Source organism: Trichoderma citrinoviride, assembly GCF_003025115.1.
Source record: "Trichoderma citrinoviride strain TUCIM 6016 unplaced genomic scaffold BBK36scaffold_19, whole genome shotgun sequence".
NCBI classification, from domain to species: domain Eukaryota; kingdom Fungi; phylum Ascomycota; class Sordariomycetes; order Hypocreales; family Hypocreaceae; genus Trichoderma; species Trichoderma citrinoviride.
This window is the reverse complement of record NW_020194727.1, coordinates 49055-75261: the sequence shown is the minus strand read 5'-3', so window position 1 is coordinate 75261 and position 26207 is coordinate 49055. Positions and strand designations below refer to the sequence as shown.

Below are 26207 nucleotides of genomic sequence, written 5' to 3'. Positions count from 1 at the left end.
TTTTGAATTCTGTAATAAAACATCTTTCTTTTGCTCCTACGACGTGCCTTTGTAGCTGCTCTCCTCCATCTTCCAGCCGTGGCTTCGGGTTGCCGACAGCCCGTTCCTGGACCGCCGCCATCATGGCTTCCTCTCCTGAACCTGTGTCCCGCAGCGAAAACGGCTACCGCTATGATTCCATCACCGATCCCAATCCCGTCCAAACTGAGGCGACCTCGCCATCATCGTCGCCTCCTCCCCTGGCGAAGCCGACGGTCCGACTCCTTGCGCCCGATCTCCAGCGCGGCCTCCTGATGGCCCTGATGGCCATGGACCACGTCGCTCTTGGTCTGAATACGTGGCAGCATGGAACGAATATCGATGGCGAGATGGACGGTCTTGTTGTTCGCCGCTGGAACTTTACTACCGCTTACATCGTCCGCACCTTGACGCATTTTTGTGCTCCCGGATTCACATTCCTGCTCGGCATGGGAGTTGTACTGCTCTCACAATCTCGTACGCGCCTCGGATGGTCGGCTGGCAGGTTGATGCAGTATTACGCCATGAGAGGACTCGTTCTGACGGCAGTGACGGTGGTGGTTGGATGGATCGCGTCGGGAGGTCGGGTGTGGTTCTTGAATGTGGTGTTGTTCTCGCTGGCGGTCGACTATGTTCTGGCGGGGATGATGTGGCTGCTGATGGATCGGACGGAGGAATGGCTGGCCGAGGTGCTGGAGAGAGGGCTCTTGATACTGGATAAGCGTTCAGGAACTGTGTATGGCGGTGGAAATGCTGATGACGAGGATGAAGAGGGGGGTGTGAGCCAGCCGTTGCTGCTCGGACGAAGACACGCCGCCAGAGAAAGCGAGAGAGCTGCTGCGGCTGCGTCGTTGTCGTGGCACATTCACAATGCCCTGCTCGTTATCCTCAGCGTCATCACTATCTGGTGGAACATCTGGCTTTCTGAAGATGACGGCCACTGCAGCCTCGAGACAAAGGGAGACGATTCGGCGTCGGCTCAGTTTGTACCAACCTCGAAGCATCCCTTGCTCGCCATCTGGTTCTGGTACGTCCAGAGCGAGCACGTCATGTCCAACTTCCCCCCCATCGCCTGGCTCTCCTTTGCCATCCTCGGACTTCTCTACGGCCGCATCCTCACCGTTCGAAAGTGGACAACGTCTGCTATCGCCATTGGTCACGCCTCTGCAGGCGCCATCTTTTCCATCATCTTCGTCCTCACCAGGCTTCTTCGTGTGGGCAATCTCTCAGAGGACTGTCTTCATACCCCCGCGCAGGACGGTCAGGGCCCGGGCGAGAACCCTTACCTTGCCTCGCCAGCGTCGTTCTTCTACATCATCAAGTACCCCCCGGATGTTGCCTTCTGGGCCTTTACCATGGCGGGCAACCTGTTTATGCTCGGAGCATTTGCTGCCATCCCTGCACAGATTGCAAGGCGCTTCGGCATGCTTCTGTCTTTTGGCACGTCCGCGCTCTTTTTCTACGTCGTCCACCTGAACGTCGTCATGTCTCCTCTTGGAACGCTCATCAAGGAAACGTTTGGCAGCGAGGCTGGGCATGAAGACCCGATGCATCCTGGAAGTACCAAAGGCATCACCAACCTGTTTGGGTACTTTGCCCTGTGGTTTTCTCTGCTGCTCATCATGTGGCCGGCGTGCTTCTATTACGGTCGTTTCAAGAGCACGAGGCACGCAGACTCTTTGTGGAGGTTCTTTTAAAAGCGTGCAGCGGTTATAGATGTAGAAAGGGACATGGTGTTGATGGTATATATAGTGTATTCATGAACAATATCTAGAAAGAAGCGTATATCCACCTGCGCCTTGCATATGCATGCCGTATGATGAGAAAGAAAAGGAAAAAAGAATGCGCTTCAATTATGTGTATCATCCAATGTTCGTGATTCGTTATTTGCGGAGTCCGTATCGTTGGAGCCAGCTGCCCTCCTTTTTCGCCCCCTTCTCTCGCACGCTCGTGTCCCTCTGTAGGTTCTGCTTATTTTGCTGTTCTTGCAGTTCTCGTTGTTCCCGCTGTTCTCGCTGCAGCAGCTGCTGCTGTCTCTGTAGTTGTAATTGCTGCTCTCGCAGTCTCTGCTGCTGTTGCTGCTCCCACTTCAACTCCGCTCTGCTCAGCGTCGCAGCCGCGTCCCAGAAGTCTCTTTTCTGAGCGACGTCTCTGGGCAACTCTCCTCGTCTGTTCCTTATAGTAGGATTTGCCCCCAGGTCACGCAACGCGCGAATCACCTCTCGCCGCTCCGCATCTCCGTCCTCAGCAGATCGAGCGGCGTAATGAAGGGGCGTCCTTCCGTCTGTTGTCAGGCAGTTGGGATCGGCTTTTCCGCGCTCGATGAGCATCTCGACGGTTGCGGCTGATGCATAGCGGGCAGCCAGGTGAAGGGGCATGCAGCCTCCGTCAGCACGAGCGTGGACGTCTGCGCCGTGGTCGAGGAGGTACATTGCGACGGCCATATGATCGCGCTCAACGGCGAGATGAAGAGGTGTTAACCCGTGAGGATCGCAGGAGTTGGGAGGTGCTTGACGCATGCAGTTGGCGACGGTTCGAACATCGCCCTCCCACGCAGCGTCTAGCAGGATATCTTTCGGACTTGGGAGCGTATTTGACTGATCAGGTTCTGCTGTGGGTGCATCTGTAGAGGTATGGGACGCAGGCTGTTGCTGCTCAACGGACGGCTCCGAACGGGGAGGAGTCGGTGGGTTTGCGGCGGCTTTTGGAGGATTCACGGGGGGTTCAAAGTGTTCCTTGGTCTTGGGAGATAGTTCTGGCGATGGAGGAGGTCGATTCGGTACTGCAGTTGGTGGTTGCTGCATTGGGGCGTGAACAAATGGTTCTGGTGCTGGATTTACGTGTATCCTGGATTTCTGCTGAGGGGGCGATGGTGCATTTGGTGTGGCTGTGCCTGTTGATGAGGGTGAGGGTCTCTTCAACGCTCGACTATTACCGTTTATTAGCATGGATAGCTCAAGAGACGATGAAGACGCACTCACGCGTATATGTTTGACATGAGGGTACCCAGCTGCAATAGCTGCTGCTGCAACTCGGCATCGGCCGCCTTGATCTGCTCCTCGCCCTCGTGCTTATAGTTGTACGAGTGCCAGAATCCCTCCAGGCGCCCAAGAGCCGTGCCGTCCTGCTTGGCAGCTCCGGAGAAGCCCGCCAGCAATTTCGTCATCCTCTTCAATGTCTCACTTGTGCTGTCAATGGCGTCCTCGATGTGAGACTTGAGCACCTGGCCGGTTTCGTCCTCGATCAGGTCCGGCCGTGCCTCGATGCACTCCTTCATCTGCTGAATCGTGTCCCGCGTGGTTGAGATCTTGGCAGTGAGGGCGCGGATCTCGTCGGGGGCATCGTTGACGTTGTTAAACCATTCGACCCATTCTTTGGCCTTGTCTGCGTGTTCTGAGAGTGCGCGAATGCCGGCATATGTGGCGAATGAAGTTGGGAATTTGCTGAAAAAGCTGTCCGAGCCTTTGCGCTCGTGTTTTGTGCGGCGTGATGGCGAACTGGGGGGCCGGGAAGAGCTGTGCTGAGGATTTAGATGGCCGTTCGTATTGTAACCATCTACGGAATTTGAGCGGTGCCTATCGGTCGCTGCAGAGGGCCTATGGTAGGGAGAGCTTCCTCTCCTACTGGGCTGCGGCCTATTATTCGATGACGCTGACGGCGGATATCGTCGGGCCTCCTGCCTGGCCTCCCTTGAAGCCGCGCTCAATTCAGATTTATGCGCAGAGACCGGTAGTGCGCCAGCGGCGACGGCTGCTCCATGCCCCGGCCGATCACGTCGTTCACGATCATGGCTGTCGCTTCGATGCGATCGCGAGGGAACCGGAGACTGCGGCATCTCGTGATGCCTGGGAACTTCAGACGAGGAATATCGACGCCGGGGCGGTGATCGGGATTGGCGAGTGTGGTGACCACCAGTAGAGCCAGACGGTCTCTGGCGCGAGTGAGGCGACACAGACGCCCGAGATGCAGAGTCTCTCCGTCTGCTAGACGACGACACCATCGACTTGTCAAGATCGTCCCGGTGCGGCCTCGCGTCTTTCGATAATGGTGGTCGCTGGAGCTCCGAAGGCGGCCGCCGCTCGTCGACGGACACCGACGCCCGGCGACGTCTGGGTTCGCCGGATTGCTTCATTAGATCTTTTGGCGCATCGTCGCGACGGTTTCGGGAGAAGAGGCTGGAGCCCATGGCCTTGACGGAACTCGATCGGAAGGGCAGCTTGCTGCGGGACATGGTTTCGGCGCTGGCATTTCACGGCGGTGTCGGTGATGGTTGTTTCTGGAAGGGTCTGTCGTCTGTTCGGTTGTTCTAGGTAGCGACGGCAAGGGAAATACCTATGCAGTAGACAGAGGTCATGGGGAGAGAGTAATGGAGGGGGGAGATGATGAAGTTTGAAGGCCTGCGAGCCCTCTTGACTCAATCAGCTCCAGCTCATGCTGGAGAGCCAGAGTGCAGCCTGCTGCCTTTCGAAAGAGCACGAGGACGCAGTCAGTCGGCATGACGCTATGAGCACGAGGCCAGGCTTCAAAGGTGGGTGAGACGATGGTTCTAGTGTGGGAGCTGCCAACCAGCCACAGCGTGGCTTTGCGACCTCGAGCTTTGCATGGGGGGGCCATGCACGACCGAGACTTGGCCTGGGTTCTCTCATGTTCTAATTCTGCTATGGTGACGGACTGATGCAAACAAGTTTGTTGGTTCGAGAGGGGAGGCTTGTACGTACGCAGCATCTGATGAAAGGAGTCATTCCGCACGCCTCTCAACTGATATTACTCGTACAAGTCTTACGACATACAGCACAAGCGGACAGGACTCGACTCGGTCTATAGGCTTTTCCGTGCACACAAGATACCGGTAAGGCAGGCCATAGCCGGCTTTGCGACGCATCGGTGTAACTTGTTCGACGGGGGCAATTGGGCAATTGGAAAAGCGTAATATCCAGGTGCCGAGGATGTAACCTGTTCACTCTGTATCTATCGAACACTTCATGATGATCATGTAGCGCCCGCTCTGTTGGAATGGTGATCATGCAAGATGCGCGCATCAAAGATCGTTATTCGTACAAACAGAGCAATACCGGTATTGCGCCATGATCATCAAGGCTGCTTCTCTCTTTGAAGCTCATGGGGGCCACAGCTTCCGCGTTTTCCCGCAGTCGGTCTTTTCCGAGACAAGCAAGCTTCAGCCTCTTGACCTGCAGCTGTTTCGATGTGCTTCTCGGATGATCACAGCCACACTTGGTTATATGCGGCACCTCATTGTTGGTTGAGGCTGAGCTTTGTAGAATTTTACATCCTACGACACCGAAAACAATGTTTCCTCTGTCAGGTAGAATTTTGAAAAAAGACAAGAAAAGCATGCTTCATTCAGAAATATCATCTGATCCTTGCTGCTCATGGTTCCCAAAGCCTTCCGGGCAGCTACATCCAGCCACTGCCAATCAGGTAGCTTCACCACCACACGCTACCCTGCAAACAGGCAAATGCGATAGCAGCTTCATGAGGGAGGTGGCACCATGCCATTGTTTCTTAAGATCGATTACATCGAGACGAAATTGCAATATTCTTCTCTCTGAGAGATGATCATGATTTTGCTGCTGAATGCCCTCATTCCCCTGCTCAACCGAGTTTGTAAACCGCCGATATAGCCGTCTTTGTCTGGTGATACCGCATATAGCCTGTTGGTGTTAAAAACCGGGGCTACAATGAACAAAGACGGATTAATCTTCCATCAACATATGAGCAACCTGCTGCACATCTTACTTCCGGTCTACACCAACCAGATATCTATTTGCAGAGACACCCCAATTTTGACATCGTCTATTGCTGCTGGCATCTGAGAATCTGACGCATCAGGATGGCATCATCTAGGGCTGTTCGTTGCCCCTCAGTTTGGCGACGATGCATGTCCTCCACTGCGCAATACTCCAATGGCTATGACAGCACAATCTCCAACCTGAGGCTGAATGAAAACACGGCTGTTATATATCAAGGTAATCAACCAATATATCAAAATAGACTTGTAACTTTCCTACTGACATAACGCAGGATTCACCGGGAAAGCCGTAAATATGAGACCCCGCTCACCGTTACGAGTGCCATACTGACCAGGAGACGATACATCCAGGCGACGGCAAATGCCAAGGACACCATTGCTTATGGCACTCGCATCGTAGGCGGAATCTCACCGGGCAAAGGGGGCTCGACTCATCTCGATTTGCCTGTCTTTAATACCGTCGATGAGGTGAGAGCTGCATATATCAGTCCATCTTGTCTTCTAACGCTACTCGCAGGCCATGAAGGCGGTTCGTCCTCATGTGAGTGCTGTCTTTGTACCTGCCAAATTCGCGGCCAAGGCCATTATGGAGTCAATAGAGGCCGAAGTTCCCCTAGTCGTGTCCGTGGCAGAGCATATTCCCGTACACGACATGCTACGAGTACACGAGATGCTTCGGACCCAGAGCAAGACGCGTCTTGTAGGGCCAAACTGCCCAGGCATCATAGCCCCAGAGCGGTGTCGTGTGGGGATCATGCCGTACAAACAGTATCGAAGAGGCTGCATAGGCATCGTCTCAAAGTCGGGCACCCTGAGCTATGAAGCTGTGGGGGCAACGACTGCAGTTGGGCTGGGACAGAGCACAGTGTTGGGTATGGGGGGTGATTTACTCCCAGGTGAGACAACATATTCGTCTCGTATAGCTACATGAGCCTGTAGAAGTCGGCTGACACGTTGATAGGTACTACCTTGGCAGATGGCCTGCGACTCTTCTTCGAGGATGATGAGACCAAAGGCATCATTGTGATTGGAGAAATTGGCGGAGAAGCGGAACTCAGAGCAGCCGACCTGATCCGGGAATATCGCCAATCAACGCCTCGGCCCAAGCCAATTGTAGCAATGGTTGCCGGGAAGACAGCTCCACTGGGGAGGACCATGGGCCATGCGGGTGCGGTGCTGACCTCCAGGGATGTGCCCGCGGATATCAAGGCTAAGGCACTTGAGGATGCTGGGGCTGTGGTGGTTCCGCATCCAGGGGTTATGGGAGTCACTATGAAGAAGCTGCTCGACGTATAACTCTGAATAACCGAACTATCAAAAACAAAGCACAGAAAGAACATCGCATAGCTAGCAAAGAGACAGGAAATGCAAAAACACATCATGAAAAAACAGGAATCGACCATAATATCGAAGACCTAGCCACCTGGACCCCTCTTCCTCTTGATACCACCGTGAACTTCGTCCATATGGCGTTTGACGAAGTCGGGCCTCTCCAGTATTACGCCACAGCGCTGACACTTCTTCCTGATGGGCTTACGGTTGGTTTCCTCGGCCCACTTGACATGTCTGCTCCAGATGTGCTTCTCAATCTCCTTGTTGAACTGCGCACGGTAGGGACAGCCTTCATCTTCCTTGGGACACCTCAAAGGCTTATCATGCCATCCGTAATGGCGACTATAGAGCATAACAGTCAGTAAAACCTTCAACCACAGCCCATGCTTCTAAGAGTGTAAGGGGCATTATTATGATTCAAAGGCCATGGAACCAACTTACTTGAGCTGGTACTGCTTCTCAAAGGCCCTTGCACATCCAACTCGATCGCAAACAAAGGGAAGTGTCGCCATAGCAGGAGAATCAGCAGCTGGAGGTGCCGAGCCCACGCCAACGCCCAGCAAATGGAAGGGTTCTGTTAGGGTACCGGCAACAGGAGTTCCAGATCGGTCTAGGCCGTCGATATAATGTTCGAGATTGAACTCGGACGAAGAATCGGACATAGTAATAGAAGAAATAGGGGAGTATTGATCAACGGGAGACATCTGATCTTCTGCTCCGTTCAAACCATCGCTCGCTCGCGCCTGTGGAAACATTTGCGAGTCTCCATCTGGAGGCTAAGTCTCTTTCTGGGAGCACCCGGCTTGAGACGGAGGAGTCTCGACATCAACGTCCAAGAAAGGACCCGTCTGTACGCCAACCCCTGGAGGCGTATGAGTATAACCCGTGCTGCTGAGCAGGCTTGGGTCGATTGTGGACCCGTGAGCCCATTCCTGTGCTCCCCATACAGCCTGCGTGATAGGCTGGGGTTCGAGTGATATCTCGGTATCCCTGTATAGAAGCTGCAATTCTTCAGACAGTGCGTCTTCGCCCATCATAGGATCGGTAGCGGCGGGCTTGAACGGCGGGCTGCCATCCGGGGCCATTTTGGGCAGCGGCTGTAGTATTCTCTATTGCTGATGCTGGCGTGTGGGTATCGGATTCCGTTTCATCGATATGCACGAGATTCGGCCTGAGGTTGCCACTCACGGCGGTATTCTGATCCACCTCTTCCACCACCGAGATGCTTTGCGACTTAGACTGACGGAGTGGGTAAATGTAGTCCACCCCCTTCGAGTGCCACTGACTAGGAGAGCCGGGGCCACTGGCGTGGTTCTTTGTTTTTTAGAGGTCTGTACTGTACTTCGTAATGCTCCAGCTCTTTGAGTGCCACACCATCTACATGTACGCAGAGATCTTACACAGACGGCTGAGAAGAGCACACTGTATGCCCACCGGGCCCCTGGATGAAGGCTTGTCTAATATCGTGACTGGAGGAGACACTGTAAGACGAGGCTGAGAAGGAAAGAAACACTGAAGTCAGCATCAACTGGGGTTCGAGATCGAAGTTGAAAGCGGCATATACCGTAACGAAATCCTCAACCACGCAGATGTGGTCCAGTGCAAGACCAGATATAAGAAGCAAAACCCTTCCTCCTCAAGTGCGGCCGCCCCGGCGAGATGCAAAACAAAGGTATATCAATGTAGACTCCGCCCGGCTCTTGGCGTGTGCTTCGTACGGTCTCCTCACACGATGATGGTTTGAATCGTCAACTAGGCTCGCGTGGGAATGATGGCTGCGAATCCTGGCCTCGTTGACGCGGGCGGTCAACAATCATAAGTATTCCAATCCCTGTCCTAGAGCGGAGTCTGTGTACGATTTGCTGGTGGAGTCGTGCCTGCGAGATGAGGGAGGACGGCGTGTGCTGATAGGTCGAGCCAGCTGTTTTGGTGCTGAAGTCAACCAGCCTCGTGTGAATCCTCTGTTTACCTTGTCTAGGACAGGATCACTTGCTTTACCCCATGGCTTTCAAAACGCCTTGCATTATACCTCGCATCGAGGCATATCTGCCCAACTTCTATCTAAAAAGAAGGACTTCTACAATGCTTGATGTTGAAGCATCAACCAACTACGAACCTGTGTGAGCCTTGTTTGGGCGCCTTTGGCCAAACGCTGGCCAACACATGGTAACCCTGCACGTCGCTTGAAGATTAGACGCCTGCAAGGTTTCCACGCTCACAATCCGTAGGCCACCCACAGCTTATAGACCTCCCGCAGGCCTGGAAAGACCCAATGGGAGCAACACGATCCATTCGACGGCCTTCCCCCAGGACCCATCTCAGCCTAGCCCCGATTATAGGCCGCCCAAATGTCTCTGAGACGCAGGAAGGTTACGGAGTCACAGGGGGCGGCCCACGGGCTGACAGAGCAGCGAAGTGTGTAGCACTGCATCCAATGATAAAGCGTGTATCGCCGCGTTGGCCCAGAGAAGCGTCCGAATTCTGAACGGCGATTCGCCTTGCGGTGCTCGAGGTTGCGTACAATGATGCCATGCAACAGCTGGATTGCCGAGCCACGTCGTTGTAGGACTTTGGATTCTGTGCCGAGTGGTGTAATAACGGGATTGAGGTAAAAGAGAGCAGTCTGCCGAAGAAATTTATATGAGGGGAAAATTACAAATTGGCATAGTGGTCAACACCACCTCTCCAAATTTATAGATAGTTCTCAGCACAACCGGATTCTCCTCAACAGAAACAACATCATCAGTCAATCGGCGACATGCCACCATCCAAAGGTATGCAATAGGGCAAACCGTGAGATACTCAACGGACTAGACACTTATGCTGTTCAAGGCGCCAAATCCAAAATGGGCGAGCCGATTCCCTTGCGAGCAAAGTTCTCTAGACGCTTCTACGAGCCCATCCTCCTCGAGGTAGCGTTGAGAGGGATTCGGCCGCCAAACTTTTCTGACACTCAGCGTGCGCCCAACACCATTCGTGACAGCGGCGACAGTACGGAGCAGATCTTCAAATACTTCGTTAACAGACTCGCCCAGGTTTGCGACAACCTACGAGGGCGAAACGGAGCTACTGTTACGAGCATCGCCGTGCTGGAAGAGCCTGAGGGTGTCCATTATATTATCGGATCTAACAATCGGAAGGCAGAAAAGCTGCATGACGTTGAAGTGTTTGTCAAAGAGTTGCTGAACATCACAGCAAAGTCGACACACCGACAGGCGGACAGAGGCTTGTCAGTACGCAAAGAAGCTCTGTGGCACATTCTCAAATTTGACGAGAACCGTGTTCGATTTTATCTTACCAGCACGGTTGAGTATTTGAAGCTTTGCATCGAAGACTACGATAGAAAACATGGTGACAAACCATCGGGTAAGTCCACCGTTCGGGCCCTCCTAAGAATCTTACTTACATACCTTGAACGAAACACCAGCAGAAGCATCAAACTTTCGGGCACAACTCTCCGAGTTAACGGAACTGCTTAAATTCCACGAAGACAAAGAGCTTGACGAACCAGGATGTGAGTCTCTTCAATCTGTGACCGTCAAGACATAAAACTGATGACAATAAAATATATAGACTTTGCCGCTTGCGAAGCGCTTTTCTCGTTCATTTATCACGCTCAACTTCAGAAATTCGGAGACTCAATCTCGGAGCAAGCACGAGATGACCAAATCGATAGCAACAAGAAGTGGATGGAACTCCGCCACTTCGTTGGCCGCTTGCAATCTTACTACCTCGCTGTCGAGACAATCTTTCGTGCAAGTCGGCTCTGGAAACGACTGTTTCACGATTTCAAAGTGACGGCCATCCCTTCGGCTCCTATTCACCCGCATCCGCTATGCAGGAAGCGACCTGTTGCAAACGAGATACTTGGAAGGATGTCTTCCGACGAGGACAGGATAGCCCGATGCCGTTCCCTGGCTGCCGAGCTACAACAATTCGGGCTGGATGAAAAGCTCTTGACCGAGTGCAATGACCTTTCCCAAACGCACACGGTTCATTCCGAAGTCCTCATCCTGGACTACGTGCTGAGGTACATGCAGGCAGCCGAGGACGCGAACTTTTGGAACAACTGGCGGTATATCGGGAGCAGCAAGCCAACGTGCCGCCTCTGCAACTACTACTTCACTGCTCACCCAAGCGGAGTGCATGTTCGCGAGTCACACAACAATTTGTATCCTCACTGGCGCGCCCCAGATGTCTTTGACGAGGGTGCGATGAAGGCGACTGAGAAGTTGCTCGACGCAGTGATCAAGAGGACGAGAGCCGATGCGATGCGATCTCTCGAATCGCAGATTGTGCAAGGGAGAAGATTTGACTCTAATTCGTTCTCGTATCAACCCCCTCATAAGACTGCGACTTCGGTCAGCGAGCTTGTTTCTACTTTTACGAGCTTAGGTCTTATTGAGGAGGAGGATGTCAGGAGCACTGCTGCGGAACTTCATGATCAGAAGGAAGAGGTGGAAGTTGTCTTTCGAGGACGGAGATTCTTGGCGGCTCGTAGTTGAAAGGAGGTTTTCCTTACGGAGCCAAGATTGAAGAAGCTTCTGGGTAGGTTGATCAGTAAGTTAAGCAGTCAAGATGGCGTTATGACTCTCGAATGGACATGAATGTACTGACAGGGGTGCTATCGTTGGAGAGTCGAATCTATTCGTCTAGTCAAACAGCATATGCTAGAACTAAGCCGCGGTGACAGCCTGTGTGTCTCTTTCGACTTGGCAAAAAGTGATATTGTTGCCAAAGGGATCAATAACTGTGAGCTCCCGAGCATCCGGTCCCCCGTAGCCTTTCTCCAACCCCGGCCTCATATACCGGTATTGCTTGGCGATAAGCTCCTCGTGATACCCAGTGATTCCCTGCCTCATCATGACACGGCTTTTGACACCCGGGCTTCCATCTGCATGATGTTCGCTGAGGTGCAGAATGAGATTGCCCTTGGAGATTTGGCGATACAATGGCGCGTTGTCGTCGAAACGGTGATCCCAGTCTACCGTGAATCCGAGGAAGTCAAGGTAGAATTCGTCGGCCTTTTTGATGTCGAATATCCGTAAAATCGGAACGACTGACTGGAAATCCGGATTCATGTCGGATTCAATGGCTTGAATATGGGAACGATTTGTGAGATAAGATTAAGTTGGTGGAGGGAAATCGGGTGCGATGAAGGTTGAAGGACTGAATTCACGCACACCTTGGGCGCTTGAAGTGAAGCCGGAATAACGCTACTATAAGTATTAGCCTATACGTGATGGTTGAACAAAGACTAACAACTGGGAAGGTAAATCGGCAATTGAAGCAACTGGCATCGCGGTGAGTCCTGACGTGATCGTGAAAAGCGCAAATCTTGGTATGAGCTGCGGTGGTATATGCCCATGGTATGTATGTTGTAATGACACATGAGTTTCTTTCTTATAGGCGGTTAGTTTGAGATATGCATCAATAACTTCCTGCGAGTCTCAAAATGCCTAAAGACCTGACCAATGAATGAATCATCCCGTAAAGCAAATAAATGATCTCGACCAAATAAACATGCTGCTGTTCAAATAAGATGCTAAGGTTGATTCACAGATGCAGGGTCTCAGTCGCAAGCATCTCCTGCATCAGATCGATAAGAGCCCAAGCTCCAGGGCCGTCTTCGGGCCATGTGCAGCCGACTTCGGGTGCGGGGGAGTTGCAGCCGGTCATGCTGAACGAATGGAGATGATCCGTGGGGTAGATGAAGCCGATGCGGAGGTACTGCTTTTGGGCAGATCTGGGGATCACGATAGCGGAGATTCCTGCAAAGGGATACCGGTACTGGACGACGCCGTGATCAACTGACTCCTCACAGACTGGAAGCTGCTTGTGAGGGCACTGCATCCATGTGATGGGCTTACGAGAACGCTGTTGCAATAGCGAATTACAGATAGCCATGTGTATTGACGGTAGCAGTCGGGTGGGAATGGTCGAAACTCCATGCTGAATGTCCGACTGCGACAGGGCCAAAGTTCGCGGACATAGCTACAATCACCACTGCATAGTCTCCAGTCCGTGATCACAGTATTCCGGTTGGCCGTCCCGGATCCAGTGGCTTTTCGATAGTTTCCTTAAAACGATATCGGACGCGAATAGGCTATTGCCTGTCCACGTGGATATTGTGAGGCATCAATGGAGGAATGTCTCCGTGATGCCGTTGCTTTGGGCTGGTCTCCCAACATGGCCTTTCACCTTAAATAGTCGCCGCCGTAGCACGACTCCCAATTCACTTCTAGAAAACCCTATCTTATAACCACTCAATTGAGTCTGAAGTATCTGGCCGACCCTCCTGTCAAGTTTCCTCGTATCAACATGGCTCACATCATCACATTACCTACGTTCAAACTACAGGGCAATGTCTCCCAGCTGCATGCTAGAACCATTGCAGAGCGCTGGATAAGAGACTTTGAGGACGCTCTCAGAAGCAACGACCGAGAAAATCTCGAGAAATTGTTTGTCAAAGATGCCTGGATCCGCGACTTGCTTGCGTTGAGCTGGGACTTTCGCACTCTTCAGAGTCGTGATAATGTCCTGAGCTATCTTCAAGAGAACCACGATGCCGGCATCAAGAACCTTCGCCTTCGTGACTACGGATCATTCCAGCCCGCGTTCAGGAAACCATATCCAGACATGCAATGGGTCGAAAGCATGTTCGACTTTGAGTCACGATATGGCGGTGGAAAGGGCATGCTTCGACTGGTCCTGGACGGCGATAACAGCGATGAATGGAAATGCTATCTAATTCATTTTGTTCTCCAAGAACTCAAAGATTGCAAAGAGAAGACTGGATTTACTCGTCCAGAAGGATATGTCGATACCTCAGGCGGCAATTGGCAGCAGCGACGCGAGAGGCAAAGGGAATTTCTCGATGAAGATCCGGCTGTGCTCATTGTTGGGGCTGGTCAGTCTGGCCTCTCGACTGCTGCTCGACTGCAGCAACTTGGAGTACCAGCACTGATTATTGAGAAGAATGGGCGTGTTGGCGATAGCTGGCGCAAACGCTACAAGGTATGATCGGACAAGGCTCTCTCCCTGCCTGATGCTATGCAGACACTCACTTCGGGACCTATAGACCCTCATGACGCATGACCCCATCCAATACTGCCACCTCCCATATATCCCCTTTCCCGCTCACTGGCCCTTGTTTATGCCAAAAGACAAGCTTGCCGATTGGCTCGAAGCATATGCCAGTCTGATGGAGCTCAATGTCTGGTGCAGCACTGAGCTGCAAACCTCTTCATTTGACGATGCAGCCAAAGTTTGGACAGTAACAGTGAAGCGACCAGATGGTTCAACACGCACCATCAAGCCAAGGCACGTCGTCCTCGCTACAGGAAACGCCGGTGACGCCATCATCCCTCACTTCGATGGCATTGAAAGCTTCAAGGGATCTGTCTACCACGGGAGCCAGCACAAGGATGCCTCAGAGCACGCCGACCTCTCGAGCAAACACGTCGTGGTCATTGGCTCGGGAACATCTTCCCACGATCTCTGCCAGAACTTTTACGAATGCGGCGCTGCATCCGTTACAATGCTACAGCGTGGTAGCAGCCATATCATGACGGCGAAGAAGGGCCTCGCGATGCTCCATTCGGGAACGTACGAGGAGGGCGGGCCGCCGACTGAAGACTGCGACGTGTATAGTCAGAGCATGCCGATTCCTGTTCAGTTTGCGACTAACGTGTACAAGACCAATGAGATCAAAATAGTTGACAAGGATATCCTAGAAGGACTGGAAAAGGTCGGATTCCAGCTCGACTTTGCGGAAGATGGAAGCGGCATCTATCGCAAGTATATCACTAAAGGAGGCGGCTACTATATCGACGTCGGATGCAGTCAGCTCATCATCGACGGAAAGGTCAAACTCAAAGTAAACCCCGGAGGCATCAAGTCCTTCACTCCAGATGGGCTACTTCTCGCAGATGGCTCCGAACTCAAGGCAGATATCGTCCTTTTGGCAACAGGCTACCAGACAATGCACAGCACAGCACGGAGCATTTTCGGAGACAAGGTAGCATCGAGGCTGGGAAAGGTCTGGGACCTGAACGAAGAAGGCGAGATTAATTCGGTAAGTTCTCTCGAGAGTGCTCTGGGAAGGGTGCGTCTGAGCTGACAAACGTTCTCTCCTGCAGATCTGGCGATATAGCGGACATCCCAACTTTTGGTTCATGGGTGGGAGTCTGGCTTTGTGCCGGACGTACTCGCGGATGCTGGCGCTGCAGATCAAGGCGAGCGAACTAGGTATCTACGAGGCACCCGGGAAGAAGGTAGTGAGCAACGGTGTACACAACGGGGTGTGACCCAGGTGTAGAAGGAAGTAAAGGTAGCCATGATCATAGTCTTTTCCTAGTAAAGCCTTTGACTTAGACGTCTAGCATGATAAGCTTCCAGCGTAGGAATTATTTACGACCAGATACTGCTGCTGCTATTATTGCTTGTTAGACAACACAGAGGCTGCTTACCTTACCCTCACAGCACCTGTATTCTCTTCAAGGGGGTCAGGAGGAGGTTGAAGCACTCTGACAACCGTAACCCTACCCGAATGTAGTAATACATGATAGTCAGATCGGGTGCAGAAGTAGGGACGAGGAGCCACGGCAATTGGACTGTCAAGGGGCTTGGAAACAATATAGAGGTCAAGAGTGTCCCCGGCGTTTTTCTTTCCCCGTTCGGAGCCAGCCTCGGCCCGATGTAACGAGAGAAAACTGGAGATATTCCGAATTTGTCCTTGAAAGTCACCTCCTTGAAAGCACGGATTCTCAGACTGCACTTCCTCCCTCTATAGTGGGTTGGTGAGTTGTGGCAGGTTGTTCCTTTGGGTAATTCTCATTACAAACTAGGCCTTCTATTGTGTATACCTCTAAACCCGCCTTTGAGAGAGAGGCTTTGTGATTCGACCGTTTCGTACGTGTAATTCGTGATTCGAGTCGATCGGGTTTATCGTGTCTATGGCTTCGCAGTATAGTCGTTGAAATACAAGAAACATCGAAACGGCGTCGAGAAAGACGTAGTTTTGGTAGCTGAAGTTGGAAAAGTGATCGATTCGTCGCGTTTATATGTGGAATAATCATTGCCTCGTTAACATGTCGTGTCTATCGTATATGCCAGTCCTTTTCTCTTCCCATCCCTTTCTGACCCTTTATCTGTCTCGCCGTCTTCGCTGCTCGTCCATCATAAGTCAGGCACAGGATCGACTTTCTTGATGACTCTCGCCGGAGAACCAACGGCGACGGAGAACTCCGGAATCGACTTCGTCACAACGCTGCCCGCCCCTATCGTGCATCCCTTGCCGATCGTCACGCCCGGCATGATGGTCGTGTTTCCTCCGATCCAGCAGTCGTCACCAATGATGACGCTGCCGCCGTATTCGATGCCGGCGCGGCGCGATGCTACTCCCGTCTCGTGTGTGGCGCCGAAGATGGACACATTGGGTCCGAACAGGACGCGGTTACCGATTGTGACCATTCCGCAGTCGAGGATCACGAGGCTGAGTCGAAGGAAGAAGAAGCCATTGTCAGCAAACGGTTATCGAGCCAGAAGCGAAGCGCCTCTGCTTTTCCTCTCTGTTTCCACACATACTTGAAGTTGGCGTAGAAGTCGTCTCCAATCTGAATGTTACATCCGTAGTCGACGTTGAAGGGCGTCTCGATGAAGGGGTTCTTTCCGATCTTGCCCAGCATCTCATTCAGGATCCTCTCTCTCTCCGCCACCAGCGTGTCGTTCGTGGCGTCGTCGGGGAAGTAGCTGTTGTACTTGTGCATAAGCCTCCGAGCACGAAACCTTCCTTCGATAAGCTCTGGCGCCTGTGAATTGTAACTGCGCAAGAGAGACGGATAGTTAGCGTCAGTGTGAATCTTCAGTGGATAGGAGAGGAATCAGGCATTTCCTTACAGCATCCCTGAGATCATCTTTTCGTAGTCCTCGCACCACGGGATATGGATGAGAGTCTTTGCGTGCTCAATCGCAGCGGGATCTTTCTCCGTGCTAGCCATGATGATGAAACGATGATGCTAAAGGTGAATTTTCTTTTTTCAAAGTTGAGAAAAGCCACCAAGATCGGCACCAAGAAGCTCTACTATGGATAGGAGGGGAAAGAGAAGATGACTCGAGACAAGACTTCCTCCGCAATAATATACCAAAAACAAACCCTCACTCAGTCCATGCCGGCGAGCACAAACGTGTTCATAGTTCCATGTCCCTTTTTTGGTTCTTCCCAACCTTGAATGCCTCAGTGGCGGGGGGGCAAGCATTATAGAGCCAGTCAGCAGCACCCTTCCCTTTTTACCCCTTCGCCCCCCCCCTCCTCTCTCACCTCAAGCCCGTTCACTATTTTGGATGCTATAGTGGAAATGGATCAATAAATGGGATGCTTGAACGCACTGTCCGAAGAACACCCGCTAGGTACGGATTAGAGGCTACAAGTTGCTTTGTTAGTATAAACGGGAATACCATCTTGAGCTTTTTCGGCCGATCCGGCTGGCTCCCCCACTAGGCATAGTGGAGATGAATGCACTGGGACGAGACTCTCTTGAGATGAGTTGCACAATACGAAGCACGGGGTTCTCCGTTCGACTATGTGTACGGAGTAGCATGTATGATTATGTCGGGAATCGCGCTACTACTTGACATGGGACCTCTCACGGCGAGCCAAGTTTCTGACATGAACTCGTGGATTCTCGGTGTTCTATCCGTTCCCCTGGAGAGAGACGGCAGCCGGCGAGAGAAGAGAGCTAAGAAGAGTCCCCAGCCAGCTGAACCGCCTTCTGTGCCGCACGCCCAAAATCCGATTCGACATGGAGCCCGAGGTCTGCATCCGCCAGCTATTTTGCCCGCTATAAGTCAGGTCATCTGTCATAACCAAAAAATAAAGAACAATAGAAGTGCGGTGTGAAACAAGGGGGGGGGGGGAATATCCTCCGGGACCAATCTGCTGGTACGACTCCGTACTTTTGTCCTTGGCATTTACACAGGGCACTCACCAGCTTCAATCCCTGCGCCGAATTGGTTCCCTGAAGGCGCACGACAAGTGGGACGGCCAGGGTCATCTCCTGCGCGGCTCCAATGATGGATTCGGCAATCATGTCGCAGCGGGTGATTCCTGGGTCGCGAGGTATTCACAGTGTCAGCTCGGCCCTCCGATAACATGGCAATTAGAAGAAGACTCCAAAGAATAGAAATCACACACCTCCGTAGATGTTAATCAATATCGCTTTTACCCGCTTGTCGCCCAGCACGATGCCGAGAGCTTGAATCATCGTCTCCTTGGTCGCCTGACCCCCGGCGTCTAAGAAATTAGCACTGGCCCCGCCGTGAAGCCCGATTGCATCGTTTGTGGCCATCGCCAGCCCTGCTCCGTTGACGATGTTGCCAATGTTGCCGGTGAGCTTGATGTAGACCAGGTTGTGCTGCTCGGCCCTGACCTCGTCGTGCACCTCCTGACTCGTGTCGCGCAGGCGGAAGAGATCTGGCTGCCGATGGGCCGCATCGTCGTCAACGACTAGCCGGGCGTCGAGGCAGGTGAAGAGGCCGGAGTCTAGTCGAGCTAGAGGGTTGATTTCCAACAGTGTGGCGTCTGTTTCTTTGAAGATCCTATAGGCTCTTGTGAGAATGTCATCGAGGTTTGTGTCATCTGCGTCTACTATGCCGAGATGTCTGGCAATCTGCGAGACCAGCCCTTCGGTGATACCTTGAGAGAAACCAAACGTGAACGAGGTGCCTTTTCCGGAGATGTTATTCCCAGAGATATTTCCTTTGCTGCCGTCGTTATCACATTTGGAAAAGATGATCATTGGACAGTAATTCTCTCGGTCAATCGTCATGGCCAGGTACCACTGCTCCTCGTGAGCCAGCCTTTCAGAGACCAAGACCTGCTTGACAGTCAAGGATCGATGGCGGGTATTTTCCGAGATTGCCTGGCGATTAAGCATCCTCGCGGCCGTGTCAAGGCCCTGCTCGGGGCTGTCGACTGTCTGCATGCCCCCTCTCAGCCCACCCTCAAACAGGAGCTTGTCTAGGTCTCCATGGAGGACCTGGGCTCGTAACACGCAGCTTTTACCTAACGCCCTTACGGCATCACGAGCCTCGAAAGGCGTCTGCGCCAAGATTGCTCGCGGAACCGGAATTCCGTGCTAAGTACTTCTTGTAAGCGTTTAGTAATCGGGTTTCATTATCGCGAACGCACTGATCTGAGCAGTTGTTGAGTGTCATGGCCGTGCAAAGTCAGCTGTCTTAACTGCTGTTTCGTCGATGCGAGCTGCAGGACGTCAGCTTTGTTTCTGAGCGTGGCACTCAATAACCTCCTGATCCCTCTCATCTCTTCAATGAGTTCAGTGAAGCATTAAGGAGCGGCTGTATAGCAGACCTTTGGTGGTCGAGTCAGGACCCCCGCCCGGGCTATCGTAGTCCGAGATAGATTCATCTGAAGCTTCTCTGAAGGTGGACTCGCGGGGATATCGTTGCTAGCCTCGAAAGTAAGACGTGAATTTCAGATATAAGTCTTCTATTAGCGGGAACGACAAATAGCAAATTCCATGTTCTGAAAGCGATATTTGATGCCTGTGTTTCGGCATAGATGCCGTGTAAAGCCCCTCGATCCCTCAAGTAGCCGGGTTCAGTTAGCCATGTCACCGGACGGAGTACGTGTACCGAGTGTCCCGTCCCTGCAAAGCTTGGCCCCCACAAACTGTCTTTAGCTAAGCTCTGAGGCTTATGGGGATTCGGTAGAGCGGATACTACCTGGAACACGGCCCACTGTCAACGTGACACAATTCGTGGTCTGAGCGGTATGAAGCTGGTGGTGATAGAAACTACTCTGCTGCATATAATCGATGATGGCACTATGATGGCAAGATGAAAAGGAGGCGTGAATAAAAGAAGTAAACGGCTATACCAATTGTTATATGTAAACCACTATCAATTTCGGTCTATAAATTTGAATCAGAGGACAGTTTCGATACTAAAATCAACTGCTCGACGCTTATGCTCTTTTGATTATGGAAGCCTTCATTATCACCACTCCGTCCTTTGCAGCCACTACCTCAAACACTTGGCCATCGGGAGCCACGAGGACGTCCACAGTCCGTATTTGATACTCCTCTCCTGCATAGACTGGTGACACGGCCCTGTAGCTGATTTCATCAGGCCCTGTGCCCCTTCCATGAACATCTCTCCAGTAATCCAGCAAGTTGATGACGTTCAGGGGCCCGTGTACCACGACGCCAGGGTGGCCCTCAGCAGTCCTAGTCCAGTCTTCATTGTAATGAATCTTATGACCATTAAATGTCAGAGCTGAAAATCGAAACAGGCCAACGGGGGACCATGACAGCCTGCGTACTGGAAACGCTACAGTCAGGGGATGGTTAGCTGGCGAGCTGCAATGTAAACCCAGCATTGACATGCTCATGGAATAGTGATAGAACTCACTGCTGTCATTTATCATCACATCAGAAACCGAAGATGGAGCTAGGATGTTGCCGTCGACACTCCGAAGCGCCACGCCCCCTTGAGCATCAGACTGTCCTTGTATCACTGGTCGAAAAACCCATGACCGTGTGTCGACCAGTGCCAGTCCTCGTGATCCGTACAGCTTTTTCTCTACCTCGACAAGCACCATCTCACCAGCAGATCGACTCGTCTTCGAAACCGCACTGATCAGCTTCGTGTGTTCCTCGGCCTCGTCCCCTACTCTCAGGGGGTTCCCCCTATCAAACTTGATATGACCACCCGCCCACATCCTCCTCGTAAATGGAGCGGGCGCATTGAACGTCCGGTCACTCCCGTCAGCACCAAGATCGGCTTCGACATCGTATGGCGTGAAATAGACAAGGTGGTGTGCCGGGGGCACGGGAGTGCCCGCAGGCGCACTTGTCCTGCGCATGTCGTGGCCATCGAGGACTGGCCGGCCAAGCGTTACTGCGAGCTTCTGGAGCTGATTCGAGTCAATGTACTGGCTACGCTTGATAACCTTGTGCGCATAGTGCTCCATCATATGAGACGCTGCTTCGGCCGCTGTCCGGATCTGGGGAGTTGGCGTTGATGAGTGACGAGCTCTTTGAACAAGTAGCTGCTTTGCAGCTCTCTTGCTGTGCCGTAGTCTATTCATCATGGCCCGTCCATGAATACTGGGAAAATGCGACAAATGCGTCCTTCGCCCTTGAAATCAGAATTTCAAACGACGCTCTCCCGCGTCTTCGAAATTTATGTGGTTCTCGATCCAGATACCACGATTGCCTCGAAATCTCAACTTGAGGGCGTCGCGAGTCAAGCTTCCCCTCTGTTTATCGACTCATTCGGCTACTTGAGTCTCGAGATGCCGACTCTGTTGATCATTCCAACTAGATTGCAATCAGCTTACAGCGGCCACCAGTCCACTAAGACCATTCGTTAGCTGCTTAGAATTATACTGGCTAATTGCAACTTGCCACTGCCTGTGCGTAAACTGATTTATATCCGGAATTTTGCATGCATTTTTGTACCATTTATTACAACTGATTCGCACAATATACGAACATTCTGTAGAAGTATGTAGAAGAATCTCCTATTCACTTGTCTGCGATCAACAGCCTCCGCCGCTATGATATTCACTCCACAATGATTCCAGACTCAGTCATGTAAAAGGAGGCTGAAACATCCCCTTACCCTGAGCATCCGCCTCATCCTACTCTATATGGCATTATATTCGCTCGAGCCGCTCGCTGCCAGTATTAACGCCGTCAGCCCCGTTCGGCTGTCGTCGTTTGAAGCATAGAATTAGGGGACCGGCATTCCCACATGCGCACTGCGGCCACGGCAGTGGATTTAACGCCGCGAGCGGTGCGAGAGGCCGCCGTCCCTGATAACTGTACGGAGCCTGTATATACAAGTACGCTGGGGAAAGAAGACCACTGTCCAGGTATGTAAAGCAGAGAATGGCATCACTAGCGACGCATCTCTTCGGGGGCCAGATCGCAAGCCCTCTATTTTGGGAAAAACTTACGCAGCCCCAGTCAAGCGAGCGAGCGGCGTGCCTGGGTTGCATATGGAGGCAGATCTAAATTAGCCCTGTGCAAAACCACTCAACACTTCGGACCAGTCACCGCTAGATCTAGAACCTTGACATGCGGCAGGATAAGCAGTAGTAGTAGTTTCGGCCGAGGACTTTGACGCGTGCCTTAGCTCCCGAGGGAGAGAAATGCTGGGCCTGGCCTGGTCTGGTGTGGGGATGGAAGGGGGGGCCTATTCACGGAATACGGAGTAAGAAAACACCACGGCTGCGGTGCTATAATAAGCTGCCTGACATCATTGTCTGCCGGGGATTGCTGTCAGGGAATCTTCTCAAACTGCCTCGATATGGCAATGTTGATGCTTGCCAGGGACCTTGATGGAGGGCACAATAATCCATCAAAGGGGGAGCAGCGGGCGTTGGAGAAATATCCGTGCCGCTAAGCTGAGCAGCCATCTCCCCCTGTGGGATTCTGCTCAACGGGCGTAACTTTCACTCATAGTTGGGGTCATTCTACCTGGGTCGCAGTGAATTCTGCTGAAGCTGCGATGCGCCGGTCGCAGCTACATATTACTTACCAACCGTATGGCATGTCGGATTGAGGGTTGCCATGGCCTCGAATGATACTTATACAATGATACCCGTCATCGCGACAGGCATTGGGTACCCTTGCATAAAACGCCTTATTCTTGACATGGCCAGCCAGTCGCTGCCACTCTATTACGAAGCACACCTGCAGCCGCGAACGGAAGAACATGGTGGTGAGGAGAGCAGGGGATTGATCCTCCGAAACAGAAGACACAACCATCCAAGGCCGACAAGACAAAGTTTCTCCGGCCCAGGGCAGCAACAGCAGAACACAGGCCGGTGACTGTCGCTGGATTCGTTGCAATAGCTGTGGAAGCCTTCCAAGCTGGGCAGGTGATCGTGTGCTCTGTGAGTTCCTGTCTTCATATTATCGGCGATTCTGTTGTTGTTTACCCTAGTTTTGTATTTTGTGTGTGAAATCGAGTGCTATTTATCACGACTCGGAACAGCATCTACAGTTACTGGGTAGGTGCATGTAATTCGCGCCCTTCGCAGCGATGTCGGACCGGTGACGCATGTGGCTCTGGGGATCGACGACCAACAGCTTCGAGCTTCTGATATATCAAACAAACACTTCCTATAACTTCAGAGTCATTGCAGTAAAGCTTTACAACTCGCCTTCGCGAAGCGTTCACAGGCGAATATACTCGCACATGGTTGATGCCCTCATTTCCGTGGCCAAGCTGGCAACTACACCATGGCTGACTCAATTTCTCACGAAACCCATGAGCTGAACCGCGTCTCTTCAGGTCCTCATGGCCACGATGATTCAAACAACTCCGTCCAAAATGCGCAAGCTCTCCCTCCGGCGGATCACGGTCGCGCCGCGTATGTTGCTCTGGCATGTTGCACTCTTGCGCAGGCTCCCATCTGGGGTAATTCCTTCAGCCTCTATCCGCCGTCAATGGTCCATCAACGGCTCACCACAATACTGCAGGTTACTCCGTCTCGTTCGGCATCTTCCAGAAGTACTACAGCGATCCCATGCACGGCATCGATGCTTCTGCTGGGGCCATCGCCACGGTGGGGTCCATGCAAATGGGCGTCATGTATCTCCTCATGCCCGTCATCTTCACCATACTGAGCAAGTATCCATATCTGCGGCGCTGGTGCGGTCCTCTGGGACTGGCACTCACGGTAACGAGTTTGTCTGCTTCTGCCTTTGTCGGCAGCATCGCAGGCCTGATCGCGACACAAGGGGCTCTCTATTCCATCGGATGCGGGCTTCTCTTCAGTCCCATCTCCCTGTATATGGACGAGTGGTTCATTGAGCGGAAAGGCATTGCCTATGGCATCATGTGGTCAGGTAAATCATCTGTCGGCGTCGCGATGCCTTTCATCTTCAACCTCCTGCTGCAACGGTTTGGACTTCGAGCCACCATCCTCTCCTGGGCCATTGCGTCAGCCATCCTGATATCACCGACGCTCTTCCTCCTCAAGCCACGCATCCCCTTGAGTTCCGCATCGCATGCGCGGCCGCTGTCATTTGCCTTTCTCCGCCATACTTCATTCTGGACGATGCAGCTCGGAATCATCATCCAGTCCTTCGGCTATCTCATGCCCAGCACATACCTCGCCAGCTATGCTTCAGCCATTGGCCTTTCTTCGGTGACAGGTCCCATACTGCTTGCACTGTTTTCCACCGCTTCGGTGCCGGGTTCGTTAATTCACGGCTGGCTGGGCGACAAGCTTTCTGCAACGAAAGTCATCCTCATTTCGTCTTTCGGCAGTGCCGTCCCTGTTTTCCTGCTTTGGGGACTTGGCCACCAGATGAGTACAATGGTTGTCTTCGTCATCCTCTACGGCTTCTTTGCCGGCGGGTTCAGCTCAACATGGTCGAGTATGCTGCATGAGATCAAAGGAGATGACAGGGCTGCAGAGACGTCTCTTATCTTTGGCCTCCTGTTGGGAGGTCGAGGCCTGGGATATGTGCTTGGCGGGCCGGTTAGTGGCGCTCTCGTGTCATCAAAGGGAGCTATCGCAGAGGAGCCATTAGGGTATGCAACCAAATACGGGCCCATGATTCTCTGCACTGGCGTTACTGCCGTTATGGGGGCTTGGGCTCCGTTGTGGAAGGGCGCAAGGGTCGCAGGCAGGGTGGGAATGAGGACTTGCTCTCGCATATTTACTTCTACCGCCTGAATGCTAGCATGCCTCGCTCTAGGATGTATCTGGGCGTAATTCAAGAAGCTGGTTACTTGATGCCATCTGATGGTGTAAATCCTAGATAGCACTTCAGAAGTGACTGCCCAATGCCGCATTATCAGAGGCATTCGACGACGAGGCTGCCGTACATCAGGATATCGTTGCATCATTACATCAAAGCTTAGTCATTCTATATATGCTACACTTACTCTGGCTTATAATGGGCTTTTAGAAAGGCCTTGTACTGATCATACTTGGATCTGAATGGTGGTATACCAGGATTCCCGGTCACAAGATCCTCGTTGTTGCTATGGCAGATTCCCAGTAACTCGGGAACGCGCCATCTCTGTGTAAAAGACTACACTAGTGCGTAAGACCAGGGTATTGTGGATTGATGAGCTATCATATGCTGTTGGTTGAGATTCTTTTCTTATTCTCCGTATGGTTCCGTGCCTCAAGCAAGGGTAGTGTGGGGAAGATGCTTTAACTCTTCTCGAATGATCCGGGGAACTGGGTATGAAATGGTGCGAATCTAGCGTAAGTGCCTGTTAGGCAAGCTCTAAGCAATTATACGGGGTAGCAGAAGTCGTATCAGCCTTGTCAGTAAACATCAGGTTCAAGAGCGGCCTGAGCAGCTGGCTACCCCCATCACACTTCAAAAACTTCCTCAAAGGTACTATCCTAATTCTCCCCCCAGGCATCAATTCACATGTCTATCCAGGGTTGTAATGCCTTTACTCATTACAAATCTGAATCAATGCCCCTCTCCTCCGACGGGACCTTGATCGTTTCAACTTACTCCAGCTCCTCCACATCCTTTATCTCAGTTCAGAGTACACCAGCTTCATCAACTGAGTGATAGAAGACCGCCATGAACGTGCCCTTTCATAGACAGGACCACCGCTTTGGCCCAATATCCAGCCACCACGGTCGCTGCACGAGCGCCCTGCTATCCAAGAATTGCACAGTTAGAACAAGAAGTGCCACCTCCACCGCACAAGGATATACAAAACAGCCTATCGTCTTAACCTTGCGAACTACATCTGCTTCCCTCCCGCATCATGTCAGTCAAGCTGAGTGCAATGCTGTCGAATATGCTCAACACGTCCTGCAGGCCGCGATTCCCAAATGCCGCCTTGGCTCCTGGGGTGAATGCCTCGAATCCAGCGTCGCCGTTGGTTGTGCCACAGACGGCAGGTGAATGGAAGCATTTGACGAGGTATTCGAGGTCTTATGTCCAGATACACTTATGGCAGGCTTTTGCCGCTGTCATTCCACCACGTCTTGTTCTCTGATGAACTGTACATATTGATGTGTCCCTTGCCAAGGCCGGTGCTACTGAGGCGTATCTGATCGGCGATGCGA

The 26207-nt window shown here is 52.3% G+C and overlaps 11 protein-coding genes across 11 annotated transcripts; 6 read left to right on the top strand and 5 right to left on the bottom strand.

Annotated features, from left to right (window-relative positions):
* Window positions 1-51: 51 nt before the first annotated feature.
* BBK36DRAFT_1186218 (hypothetical protein) lies at window positions 52-1715 on the top strand (the record flags this gene model as incomplete). The annotated part of the gene is made up of 1 exon (XM_024896474.1): window positions 52-1715. The coding sequence occupies exon 1, from the start codon at window positions 123-125 to the stop codon at window positions 1713-1715; it is 1593 nt and encodes a 530-aa protein (XP_024745347.1). The 5' UTR covers window positions 52-122.
* Window positions 1716-1870: 155 nt separating this feature from the next.
* On the bottom strand, window positions 1871-4288 carry BBK36DRAFT_149239 (hypothetical protein). The gene is made up of 2 exons (XM_024897568.1): window positions 3000-4288; window positions 1871-2946 (listed from the first exon to the last, which is right to left on the bottom strand). Exons 1-2 carry the CDS (start codon window positions 4247-4249, stop codon window positions 1902-1904), a joined length of 2295 nt encoding a protein of 764 aa, XP_024745346.1. The 5' UTR covers window positions 4250-4288; the 3' UTR covers window positions 1871-1901.
* A 1629-nt stretch (window positions 4289-5917) lies between these two features.
* BBK36DRAFT_68673 (alpha subunit of gdp-forming succinate-CoA ligase) lies at window positions 5918-7084 on the top strand (the record flags this gene model as incomplete). Its single annotated transcript, XM_024898519.1, has 5 exons — window positions 5918-6005; window positions 6061-6077; window positions 6140-6256; window positions 6306-6684; window positions 6750-7084. The coding sequence occupies 5 exons, from the start codon at window positions 5918-5920 to the stop codon at window positions 7082-7084; spliced, it is 936 nt and encodes a 311-aa protein (XP_024745345.1).
* A 119-nt stretch (window positions 7085-7203) lies between these two features.
* BBK36DRAFT_1186193 (hypothetical protein) lies at window positions 7204-8222 on the bottom strand (the record flags this gene model as incomplete). Its single annotated transcript, XM_024896473.1, has 3 exons — window positions 7945-8222; window positions 7615-7896; window positions 7204-7488 (listed from the first exon to the last, which is right to left on the bottom strand). Exons 1-3 carry the CDS (start codon window positions 8203-8205, stop codon window positions 7204-7206), a joined length of 828 nt encoding a protein of 275 aa, XP_024745344.1. The 5' UTR covers window positions 8206-8222.
* Window positions 8223-9966: 1744 nt separating this feature from the next.
* On the top strand, window positions 9967-11625 carry BBK36DRAFT_1130062 (hypothetical protein; the record flags this gene model as incomplete). Its single annotated transcript, XM_024891803.1, has 3 exons — window positions 9967-10486; window positions 10548-10634; window positions 10694-11625. The coding sequence occupies 3 exons, from the start codon at window positions 9967-9969 to the stop codon at window positions 11623-11625; spliced, it is 1539 nt and encodes a 512-aa protein (XP_024745343.1).
* Window positions 11626-11796: 171 nt separating this feature from the next.
* BBK36DRAFT_1130173 (Glyoxalase/Bleomycin resistance protein/Dihydroxybiphenyl dioxygenase) lies at window positions 11797-12201 on the bottom strand (the record flags this gene model as incomplete). Its single annotated transcript, XM_024891814.1, has 1 exon — window positions 11797-12201. The coding sequence occupies one exon, from the start codon at window positions 12199-12201 to the stop codon at window positions 11797-11799; it is 405 nt and encodes a 134-aa protein (XP_024745342.1).
* Window positions 12202-13441: 1240 nt separating this feature from the next.
* BBK36DRAFT_1130350 (FAD/NAD(P)-binding domain-containing protein) lies at window positions 13442-15429 on the top strand (the record flags this gene model as incomplete). Its single annotated transcript, XM_024891838.1, has 3 exons — window positions 13442-14137; window positions 14202-15197; window positions 15262-15429. 3 exons carry the CDS (start codon window positions 13442-13444, stop codon window positions 15427-15429), a joined length of 1860 nt encoding a protein of 619 aa, XP_024745341.1.
* Window positions 15430-16382: 953 nt separating this feature from the next.
* On the top strand, window positions 16383-16556 carry BBK36DRAFT_1102697 (hypothetical protein; the record flags this gene model as incomplete). Its single annotated transcript, XM_024889170.1, has 1 exon — window positions 16383-16556. A coding segment is annotated over one exon (174 nt), but the record flags the coding sequence as incomplete, so codon positions are not given.
* Window positions 16557-17859: 1303 nt separating this feature from the next.
* On the bottom strand, window positions 17860-19547 carry BBK36DRAFT_1172865 (beta subunit of gdp-forming succinate-CoA ligase; the record flags this gene model as incomplete). Its single annotated transcript, XM_024895801.1, has 5 exons — window positions 17860-17949; window positions 18109-18227; window positions 18315-19257; window positions 19311-19382; window positions 19491-19547. The coding sequence occupies 5 exons, from the start codon at window positions 19545-19547 to the stop codon at window positions 17860-17862; spliced, it is 1281 nt and encodes a 426-aa protein (XP_024745339.1).
* A 558-nt stretch (window positions 19548-20105) lies between these two features.
* BBK36DRAFT_1130269 (hypothetical protein) lies at window positions 20106-21230 on the bottom strand (the record flags this gene model as incomplete). Its single annotated transcript, XM_024891825.1, has 2 exons — window positions 20106-20367; window positions 20548-21230. 2 exons carry the CDS (start codon window positions 21228-21230, stop codon window positions 20106-20108), a joined length of 945 nt encoding a protein of 314 aa, XP_024745338.1.
* Window positions 21231-23394: 2164 nt separating this feature from the next.
* Window positions 23395-24839, top strand: BBK36DRAFT_1172863 (MFS general substrate transporter; the record flags this gene model as incomplete). The annotated part of the gene is made up of 2 exons (XM_024895800.1): window positions 23395-23572; window positions 23635-24839. The coding sequence occupies 2 exons, from the start codon at window positions 23395-23397 to the stop codon at window positions 24837-24839; spliced, it is 1383 nt and encodes a 460-aa protein (XP_024745337.1).
* Window positions 24840-26207: the final 1368 nt, after the last annotated feature.